The following is an 11312-nucleotide window of genomic DNA, read 5'->3' on the forward strand; positions in this document are numbered from 1 at the left end:
TGTCTTATGCAAGAAAAAGAATATAAATTGGATGCAAATATATTTTATATGCTGAAGCAGTGGGTAGCTTAATGTATGCAATGATAAGTACTAGACCAGACATTAGTCATGTTGTAAGATTAGCAAGCAAATATCAATCTAATCCAGACAAAGAATATTGGCAAGTGGTTAAAATAACTATCATACATCTAAAGGCACTGAAGATATTAAACTTTTTTGGGAGTAAGTGATTTAGATTTGATCTGTTGTAGTGTTGCAGATTTTGTTAGAGACTAAATTGACAGAAAGTTCATAAGCGGTCATATCATTTTATTTGGTCGACGGTTGTTTCTTGGTTAAGTAAGAAACATGGATGTGTTGCAAAGTCAACAAGGGAGGTAGAATATATTTCTTGTAGCAAGTTGGTAAGTACTACAGTATGGGTCAAACGTTTTATAGACTATCTGAATATGCGTATCTAAAAAGGTTGTTGATGTGTTTTGAGATAATAAGTATGCCATCTTCTGGATTAAAAATGGAGCAAATAGTTGAAAAGGAAAACAAACTGACATAAAATATCACTGCATACAAGATATAGTGGAAAGAGACGAAGTAAAAGTTGACTACATACCTTTTGAACAAATAGTGGCTGATCCTATGACCAAAGAATTGACTCTGGAAAAATTCAAAGAGCATGTTGGTAATGAGTTTAAGATCATCTACTAAACATACTAGTATGTATCATTGTAGTGTTTTAGGGACGCCTGAAAGTGACAATTGATAAAGCTTGGTTGGAAATAAGAATTGATACATCTTGGTTGGAAACATTAATTAAGAAACAAAATTATACCAAATCTTTTTGTATGTAAAACTCACTTTGAGGCAACAAAAATGAATTTGTATAATTCTTGGGTTATTGCGAATTATTAAGTCACCATTGATTTTAGGTGTAGATGGTTAAATTCCTAATATATGAAAGTGGTAACTTACAATATGAGTTAAGTAGTGGTTAGATGGAAAATGATTCAAAAAGTGTGCGTGTGGGTAAATGAAATCATTATCTGACGATTGAAAAATCAAGAGTAATCAGGTATGTGATACTCAGAATAGATATCCGGCCAAATAAAGGTTGAGAGCAACTAAGGTATGACCCCTCCCCAAGAGATGTTTTTCACAAGCTGGGTTTCGAACCAGAGACCTTCTATTATCAGGAGAGGCTCTGCAGCGTCCACTCGATTGAGTGATTAATTTTTCTTAGGATGTCCTCTTCACATATTTTGTTTTTTTTTTTTACTTGAAGAAAGAATTCTGTCTTATTCCAAAAAAAAAAAGAGGTTCAACCTGATCTCTCGCGGTTGGTCCCACCTTTCGTAGTGCTGGTGCCACGTGCAGCGACTCCCCCGCTTCGACCAGCCAAATGTTTTTGCTTGGGAAAAGAAAAAGAAAGATTATAACCGAAAAGTTCCACCATCAAAAGCAGAGAGCTTCGTCACCTTCTCTCTTCTCTCTGCAACTTTCCTTCCGAAGGCTCCCGAGCTTCTCTCTCTGTGACTTTTCCCCAGTAGCTCGATCGAATTCGGGTAAGATCACTCATAAACCTTCTTGATTCCAATAGATTCCCTTCGTTTTCTTTTTGATGTTTCTTACCAAGTTTGAATTTGGATGGCTAATTCGTAATTGTGTTGCATGTGCGTGATTGTTTATGAATCTCTTATGGCTTTATCTTTTTCCGTATTTTGGGCGATATTTCTAGGGTTTTGTTTTGCTAACTTGATGTGATCATGGAAATTTCTTGTATGATGTTCCTGGGATCGATTCGATCAAACCCTAACCTGTTTCCCAATTTGGCTCAAGACTTATCACTCTGTGGCAAATAGCGGGAAATTTTTTTTTATGAATAGTTTTTATTTTCTTCTCTCTCTCTTTCTCACTGAACAGATAATTTTCTTTTCTTGTGAAAGGGATGAATAATGCAATGGGAGTATTGAATATTTTCAACTGTGACACAGTAAAGGTTTATTAGGAGGAAGAAATGGCAGTATATTTAGGTATTGATATGGGGAAGGACAAATTTATGAGTGCAATGGAATCTTCCAATAGGTGCCATTTTTGTGCTGATAGTGAATTATGCACTATAGCTTGCGTTAAATTAAGACTTTTGACATGTTTATTTTGGATATGAGAAATGGAGTGGGCATCGTTAACTAATGTACTTTTTCGAGGCTGATAGTTTTGTCGTGTTCTAATTACATACGGATCTGTAGATTGAAACTGTCACAGATTACTGCCTAAGATTTTTAGCATGATTTCACCTGGGTCCTTTTTTTTACTTTTTACCTGTCAAAGGACATCATAGACAGGTTTTTCTGGCCATGAGTTATTTGGTAAATGTTTTACTTGCTTCCATTACATGAGTTGTTTGCCAGATGCTCAGACACACTCTTTCATGTTATCTGTTATTTGATGGCAATTTGTTCTTTGTTTCTTTCTTTTTATCCTCCATTATTATTGAAAAGAATTCTTATCTTTATCAAGTGATCAATTGAAAAGCTAATCCAAGTACAAACCTCTTTTGTTCTTTTCCATCAGCTTGTGACCATCAGTCTGGAAGTTCACCGGGTCTGTAGAATTTGTTTTGTGAATAGTAAGTACCATATATAATTCAACATCAACCAGCACAGTTTTCTTACACAAATATCTGGCTCCTGCAAACTGGAATATGTCAAGTGGACCAGTTAGACGTGTCTCACGTCAAGATATACAACTGGTAAGCCCGAAGTGGCCTTTTCTTGATGGACTATATCATAAAACGTCTACTTATGATTTTCATTTTATATTCTTTGTTATTAAGAAAATTTGAAAATCAAAACTATTTAAAATATGCTATAGCAATGGACAGCTCTAGGGAGATACTTTCTTTGAATATTTCATTGGGAAGAAAAAGAATAAAGTTCTTAGTTATGATACATTTTCTATGTGACATGATTTTCACATAGTGCAAAGTGCCCAAGGAAGTTTAATTCTGTTTCCATTATGTCAACATAATTTTACAACTCATTTATAGAAAACTTTAATGCATGAGCTGCTGAACTAACTATGAGTTTTGTCCATTTGTAAATGACATTAGTGCCAAATACACTTCAAGAGGCAAATATGATTGTTCTTGAGAATTTCAATTCTGATCTTTGTAACGTTCTGACTTAAAAGTGATTTTAATTGCTTTTGGAAAAAATTTTGGCTAATGAATTTGCAAACAAAAATCCATGTTATCTACACTTATCATATTCTCTTGTACTTCTCAGCTTTAGTGATAACCAAAATTGACATGTGTTTGCTGTCCTGATTAGTAATTTCGGCTGATTTCTGTGTGTTTTCAGGTGCAAAACCTTATTGAGCGATGCCTTCAGCTTTACATGAACCAGAAGGAAGTGGTGGAAACTCTACTGGAACAAGCGAAAATAGAGCCTGGTTTCACGGAACTTGGTAACCATTTGTTTTACTTTGCAGTTGCTCTCCTTCTTCATTTTAAACTTTGATCTGAATGCTTTTCTCTGTTTCTACATTTTTGTTTTTCCCCGGGCTTATCTTGCACTTTAACCCACATGAAATTTTCTCTGGTAATTTCATAATTTTTGGCTGCTTTTTGGTGTTGTGCTTGGCACTTCTAAATGGGCCATCAACTTCTATTTGAAGATTTATAAAGTGTTCTGGAACTAGTAATAGGAGTCTCCCTAATTTGCTGTGAATTTGATAGGTAGTTCACTATCTGACTTATGCTAAATGATAACCAGGATTTAACCGTGTGTGTGCAATATAAATGCTGGTACTCCTGATGTGAATTCGACCCTCTTACTTGAGGTTATCAGCGCCTGGTGCGTTCTCACTTGGAACCTTGTATTGGTCACCTAGTGATACCGATAATGCTCCTATAACAGGACCTATATGCCTCTATATCAGCATTTTATTACGCAGACATTTGAAATGATTAATCTACATGTAATTTTGTTTGACTCTTCCCAGACTCAGACAATGAATCTTATGTGAATTCTCGGAAGTCAATGATTATGATCTTCAATATTATCTTAAAAAATGTAACACCTTGGGCTCCTGTTTAATAATTTTGAGTGAATTTTAGTCTGTTCTTTTTGTTCAAATGCTTATTTAAACACTCTCTTGCTTACCTCCCAGTTTGGCAGAAGCTTGAGGAAGAGAATCGAGAATTCTTCAGGGCTTATTACCTGAGGTTAATGGTAAAGCAACAAATAATAGAATATAACAGGTTGCTTGAACAACAGGCGCGGTTGATGCACCAGTTACACTCGACTGGAGTTTCTTCAATTCCTACCTCCAATGGATCTCATATCCCATCGAGTAAGAACACTTTTATCTTGGATGAATTTTTTTACCCAAGTTGTTGTCTTGTTTACATTAGTGGAAATAAGCCTTTATACATGTGTCCGAGTGTAAATCTATCAATGTTTTCATTGTTTATTACCCAAAAGATTGTCTTCACTGTTTATGGTAGTGGTCTGAAATATATCTGATGCGAGAAAAAAAGTAGTGAGGGGTTGATGATTTTTAATCACTTATGCAGGATAATAAAATTAGGGCTTGGGGAGTAGATACCTTTTTTTTATTTTATTATTTATTTTTATTTTTTATTGAGGTCGTGGATGAAGCTTAACAATTTGCCACTTGTGTTCTTCATCAGACCCATTTTCTAAGCAATTGAATATGGGAAAAGTTGGGTATAAATGTGACTGAGAACTGAAATGTTTGACTATATAGGGGACCTATTGATGTTGCAGTCAAATCGGTCAGGAATACGTAGCCTTCTATCCATGTCACTTCTAGGTAATAGTTGACGTTTTGGTTGGAGTCAGTTCTACAGCCAAATTCTACCGTTAAGCTCTCCACCTGGCAAATAATGTCTCGGATGGAGTTGCTTTTACTCCATCTGAACAGTCATGTCATTTCAATGTCTGATTCTTTGTTTCATAGATCATCCATTCTGTAACTGAGGCATGGCATGAATAACTAAAAGATGAGTAGCTTCTTTGAACTAAGTTTAGGGGGTAGCCAAGTTCAGATTATCTTTGACAAGTTCATCCAATTACTAAGTACCATATAGTTAGGAGGTTTTTTTTTTATATTTTTTATTTTTTATAAATAATAAATGTGTTTTTAATGTTATTCTGTTGATCTTTTTATGTCTAATGGTCAGCGTATTTAAGTGTCATTAGCTATGTCTTCTCATATTCCTAGTTGCATTAATTTGGGTTCTTTGAATGATTCATGTATCAAGGACTATAGAAGGGGCGACTTTATAAGCTTGGAAAGTGGTAGTTAAAATTGAAAGATTTTTTTTATTTTTTTATATTTCTCCCCTTCAAGCATGTGTTGACTTGGAGTGATTCCAAGGCATCTTTGGGGTATGGTCGGGGAAACTTAATAAATTCTCTCTAGGAGTGAAACTTAATTTACTGGTGTAAAGGTGGTAGTTTCTATAAGTTTTTATTTCTCATTCCATTTTGTTCTACATCACATTTTCTAGGATGCTGGTTTTAATCTTTTTCAAATTTTATGTGAGATAAAAAAGGAAAACTTATGTATGATGCATGGTGGTTATTTTGTTTTTTGTTTTTGTTTTTTTTTTTTTATAACAAGAAAAGAATTCACAACCTAAAATCTCTACAACAACGAATTCCTAACTGATCAAAATAAAAGACAGACATGGCATTTAAAGCAAGAGAGTGCTCCCATGAATTGAAGTCTGTAGAATGACCAACGTAGTCTATGTCGTTGATTTGGTTTGTGTTTCTCAAATGATGGGTTGATTCAAATTGATCTTCTTTCCCTGTTCTGAGAGCATGATATTTGTATTCTTCTGTTTTATAATCTTGGACCGTGTTGGACACTCCACGAACAACTTAACTCTGACATTCCATGTGTCTTGGTTGTGTTCCCACATAGCAGTGACATGCCTCCAACATGATTCGGGCTTTTTGATTCACATATTGTGAAAACAAATCAGGATATTTTGGGTTTGATTTTTGTGTTTTGTTGAGTTCAAGTTTTGTGTTGAAACGAGGTCCTCTGAATCTTGTTCCTAAGGAACAATTCTTATAAATATTTTGTTTGGTATGGTGGAAGATTGACTGTGAATCTGTAATGTTTTGTAATTTGTGTTTAATTTTCGTATATTGGTACTGTGTTATGGATCTCGAACCTGTATTTTTGTTTTCTATTTTTTATTTCATTTATTATTATTATTATTATTTTTTATGTATTCAGGTGTGTGCTTATTTAGTTTATTTCTTAGGTCGGTGTTGATCCCGAGTTGTGTCCTAGTTTTTTGACTTTTGCTTTATCCCAGTATCGTGTGTGTCCCTGTGTCGGTGTCAGTTCTTCGTTTCTTTGTTGGTCCTTTCATTACATGTCTATAGTTGTGTTTTTTTTAGACTTCCATCAGCTTGGAATTGATATTGATTTCTCTCACAGTGCATCAAAACTCAACATGCTATCCCCCAGACAGTGTGGGACCAGCATTGAAGACAGAAAACTTACACCATCAAGTTGGTTCCTGCTTACCTAATCCATTCACTAATGGCGCGTCTTCATTGCACAATAGTATGGAGAATGCTGTTAAAATGTCTGCTCATGCCAACAGGATTGATGTCCCACCAAACATGCTTTCGACTCAGAGCACCAACATGGGGGGGCTGATGCAAGGAATAAATGGGGGAATTATAAAATCAGAAGTTGGATATTCAGGCACTTCTTACATGTATGGTGGTGATGGCAGCAACCTGGAAACACGGCCCAATATGGGAGATGCTTCTGTTGCACCTTTCAATAGCGTAGAGTCCAATTCACAACCCCTAAATGAATCACTTCTTGATTCAGACTCTTCCTCGTTTGGTTTATTAAGTCAGATTCCTCGAAGTTTCAGCCTCTCAGATTTGACATTAGATTTTTCTCAGAGTTCAGGTTCGTTCTGTGTATGTGGACCCTCAGTTAAATGGTTCAGGCCCCGTTTGGGATTGTTTCGCTTTTAAAAAAAAAATCAGCTTTTGTCATTTTAGATTTTGTTGTGTTTGGTAAATAAATAAAAAACAGCTTTAATTGAAAATTGTAGGTCACTGACAGCAGATTTTAGAAGCAACCCAAATGTTTCTTTTAGAAGTTGCTTTCGATCAAAACACGCTCTGAAGTTGTTTTATGTACTGTCAGCAATTTTAAAAGTATTGTTTGCCAAACATGAAACTGTTTTAATTCACAGTTGATTATTCTCACAACACAGCAGCAGCAATTTTTTGTAAAAGTCACAGCAATCCCAAACTAGCCCTAAGAATGCATGTCTTGTTAAATTATTTCGTGTGTAGAACCAAGATCTAGACTTGCATAGAATGAATTTTGATCTTTGTTGTGAATATTTTCAGATATATTGGAGAGCTATCCTCGATCACCTTTCTTGGCTACAGATAATGAAAACTTCATGGAGTCTCGTGAAAGAGAACATCAAGGTGAGGGTTTGGCATAACTTTATTTTGTTGCACTGCAAGGGATTGCTGATTTTGATCCATAACTCTTACAGGAGACAATAACAGGCTGGACACCATTTCAGAAGGCGTGAGTTATGAAGATTTTGGCAGTGAATAGTCATGTAATTTCAAAGTAAGTTATTACTGCTCTTCAAAGGGTTGTCAGTAGCTTTTATGGTTTCTGATCTAACTGTATATTCTCTTTAATGACTGATGGACTGAGTGTCTGAGCTGCTTTAGAGACTATAATGCAGTTTCTCATCCTTTTTGTACCTGTAAATTAATGTGGGATGGATGGCATATCCGTATTTTTGTTTTATTTGGTGCTTTGTATTTGTGTGGCACCTCTTCTCAATGTTATACAATTAAGATTGCTGCGTTTTCGTTGTAGATCTGTTCCTCAAGCTATTCTAAAAACTTATTTACTGTTGCAAAATAATACCATCTTGTTGGTGCATTGAAATTTTGAACAAATAGTAAAGTAATAATTGGATTGGTTTCACTGATTTTTATTTGATGCCCCTCTATTTACTGTCAGATACAGGTCATGATCGCTTATTGCATCTATTTGGCCTTCATTTCATAATTCTTTCTATTTTAATTTTTAATTTTTTTATTCACCTTTAATATTTGTTTCCATGTTGTTTGTGGTCAGCACGTTTCTACAGTGCCTTGCAATATCCAAGACACCGTTTTATTGTCATTTTAATGCATTTGCATGGGATGTTTTATATCTCTCTATGCAGTTCCATACCCCACAATCAAACTGGATAGAGTCTCTTTTCAGTTTTGAAATTCTGTCATCTTTTTATTGGAATGTATTTTCCATGTTAATTTTCATGTGAACATGTTCTTACACAATATTCTGTTCAAATTTTTTTTAAGCCCTTACTTTCAATGCTTCATGTCAGGTCAACTTTCGTGCTAGGACCGGAGGAACATATACATAGCATTCAAGATTTTTATAGTTTTCAGAAGCTGAAACTTGTACTCTTTCAAGATTTTGGTTGGTGTAGAACTCACTGATGTAGTGAGAATTTGACAGTAGAATGCTTCTTTCAAAGTGGAAACTGGACAGCAAGGTGGAAACTCTTGATGGAAATGTGTTTGTGACCTTGCACATGCTGCATCTGTGATGATTGGTTCGTTGTGGTAAATTTACCTTTGAAAATATATAATTTGTGTACTTATCCAGCGAAAGAAAGTTGTGATGGTTAATAAAGAAAAGTATGTATTTTGGCTTAAGTTAATAAAGAGTTTTAGTTGTATGTGTTTTTATAGATCTTGTTATTGACTTTTATATAATGGGAGACTTTTATCTTACCCTGTTGAACTCGTTAGCTATTGGAGGCTCTTTATATCGTGCCCTTGAGGGAGGTACTAGCTGATTGCATTCTGCATGTATGGATAACATTTCATTCTGATAGAAAAAAAAACGTGTAGTGTTGAGGTGAGTCTGAATAAAAATTCTTTTCTTAAATAGTTAAAGAAGTCGGACTTTTTTTTTTGTGTAAACTCTAAACAATAACCGAAAAAGAGTGCTTCCGGTCAGTTGCAGAGTTGGATCATATAATAGTGTACAGTATTCTACTCCCAACTCTATAGAACACTAGATCCGGTCTGTCCTTCATTTGGAATGAAATAGTTGTACAGTTCCATGTAAATGATTGTATGCATGAAGAAAAAGTCTTTGTACACATTTCAGGCGGTATCAACCAGCAGTGAAATGGAAAAAAAGAAAAAGGCAAAGTTTAAATGAGAAGGAAAAACTATTTGATGATGATTATAATCAAACGACAGTGGTGATGCCACTGTATCTGGGTCTAGTTCTATCAGGTGAGAGCCCCTCTTCCATGGTCTTGCGCTTGTTGCTATTTGGTGGCTGTGATTGTTGTAATTGTAGTTGATGATGTACTAGCTCTTGTTGTTCCTGCTTAACCTCCGAGCTTTCCAATTTTTGAATTTTTGTTGATGACATTTCCAATTTTTGACTTGCTTCTTCTTCTTCATGAGTCCTTGTCTTTTCTTGGTTTTGATCCTTGGACTTGGTTTTTATAATATGAGGCCTAAGCCTATTCAAGTCTGACAATCTTACTGGCTTTAAGAAAAACTCTTCTGCCCCTTGTTCCAAACACCTGTTACAAACCGCATCACTTAGTAATCCTCACAGACGAATTCAATTTCCAGATTAAACTTTCAATAAGGTTTACCTATTTATTCTTGAAGGCACATTCTCAGATGACATTATCACAACCGGTATGTTCTTGAGTGAAGAAGATTCCTGCAAAATGAAACAACATACATGTGAATTCCTGAGAAATGAACATGTAGAAACTGATATGTTTATGATATTCTAAAAAACACAGTGGTCAGAGAAACATCATTTACCAATTTGGATCAGTTGGAAAACTGAATGGGGAAAGGCTGAGGAAAAGCTAGGGAATATAGTGATGAATGAGGAAAGAGAGAGAGAGAGGGATATAGAAAACAAAGCATGTATACCTTGATTTTCCTGAGCAAATCATATCCTGTCATGCCTGGCATACAGTAGTCTGTGATAATTAGATTCACTTCCACTTCCTGCAAATTCGGAGACAGCAAAATTAGAAACCCAGAAAAGAAAATGAGGTGAAAATAGCAAGAAAAGCCTGGAGAAGTCGAGTAATGATTGTCATCTATGGTACCTGTTGATTGTTTGGGGAAACTGAAGGTGAGTCAGGATTGGTTTGGTCATCCTCATACAAACCCAGAAACTCTAGAGCCTTACTACCAGAATCAACCGTAGTAACTGCAATATGAAGAAGAAAGAGCATAAGAATCAAACTATACAACACATTTGCTGCTACTTTTCCTAAATCAACCAAGAACATAAAAAGTACCTTGATATGAGGAGGTCTTGAGAAGCCTTTCAATAAGTTTTCGATCTATGAGGCTGTCATCAACAGCTAAAACATGAAACTGAGAATCTGCAGCCATCCCCATTTGAGTTTTCTACTCAACAGCTAATAGATAGATGATGATGGAATTAGGAAGGTGGATTTGGTGTTTCTATGGGAATGGGAGGAGGTGGGGGAGGTGAAGAGAAAGATAGGAGCTTTGTAATGAAACTAGACCCACCAATATCCACATCCCACAAAGCAGTAAGATCCGACCAGATTTCTTGTTGCAAATTTTCCAACTCGATTTTGAATTACAGGGCAAGCAAGCAATGCAAAAGAAAAAAATAATGAATAATTAAATCACAAAGAGGGAGAGAAGAAATGAAAATACAAAGTGTTGGATGAAAGCAAAAGGGGACGGTAGGGCCAACCAAATCCTGGCAAGAGATACGGGTGACGTCAGCTGGGTGTGAAATCAGAAATCATGTGGCGCTTACCATATCTTGAGCAGGTGGGGAGCGTAGTGGCAAAGGCCAAAGAGAGGCCAATTTCTTTTGATTCCCTTTTAAGATTTGCTTCCCATGCCCATGTTAACATGCATGCCCATTGTATACCCCCATACCCAATTCCATGCATGCCCATTGCCGATCAATAAAATTTAATGTGTAGTAATCTATTTATGAGGGGTTGTAAGAAAACACCCTTACTTTTAACTAAATCTGTCGATTTTGATCAGATCCGATTCAGATCTGTAGTTATTGAACAAGTTTGAATTGAAAATTCGTTCATTTGTAATCTGTTTTGCAAGAAAAAAAATTTGTTACGTTTAACTATAAGTATAGATAAACATCACTTATCCTGAATAAATACTAGAAATTACACACACACCGCCGATGAGTGTCGGACTTGT

The 11312-nt window shown here is 35.6% G+C and overlaps 2 protein-coding genes across 3 annotated transcripts; one reads left to right on the forward strand and one right to left on the reverse strand.

Moving 5' to 3' along the window:
* Positions 1 to 1400: 1400 nt before the first annotated feature.
* Positions 1401 to 8803, forward strand: LOC133724729 (uncharacterized). Of its 2 annotated transcripts, XM_062151556.1 has the most exons (9): positions 1401 to 1559; positions 2569 to 2746; positions 3357 to 3462; positions 4168 to 4350; positions 4768 to 4833; positions 6481 to 6969; positions 7422 to 7505; positions 7577 to 7656; positions 8435 to 8803. In XM_062151556.1, the coding sequence occupies exons 2-8, from the start codon at positions 2699 to 2701 to the stop codon at positions 7639 to 7641; spliced, it is 1041 nt and encodes a 346-aa protein (XP_062007540.1). In that variant the 5' UTR covers positions 1401 to 1559; positions 2569 to 2698; the 3' UTR covers positions 7642 to 7656; positions 8435 to 8803. The 2 variants fall into 2 exon arrangements, with proteins under 2 accessions (XP_062007540.1, XP_062007541.1); XM_062151557.1 differs by lacking the exon at positions 4768 to 4833.
* Positions 8804 to 9123: 320 nt separating this feature from the next.
* Positions 9124 to 10770, reverse strand: LOC133724730 (two-component response regulator ORR9). The gene is made up of 5 exons (XM_062151559.1): positions 10403 to 10770; positions 10208 to 10311; positions 10026 to 10103; positions 9734 to 9804; positions 9124 to 9658 (listed from the first exon to the last, which is right to left on the reverse strand). The coding sequence occupies exons 1-5, from the start codon at positions 10503 to 10505 to the stop codon at positions 9313 to 9315; spliced, it is 702 nt and encodes a 233-aa protein (XP_062007543.1). The 5' UTR covers positions 10506 to 10770; the 3' UTR covers positions 9124 to 9312.
* Positions 10771 to 11312: the final 542 nt, after the last annotated feature.

The sequence above is a fragment of the Rosa rugosa genome, chromosome 1, assembly GCF_958449725.1.
Source record: "Rosa rugosa chromosome 1, drRosRugo1.1, whole genome shotgun sequence".
Classification (NCBI taxonomy): Eukaryota; Viridiplantae; Streptophyta; class Magnoliopsida; order Rosales; family Rosaceae; genus Rosa; species Rosa rugosa.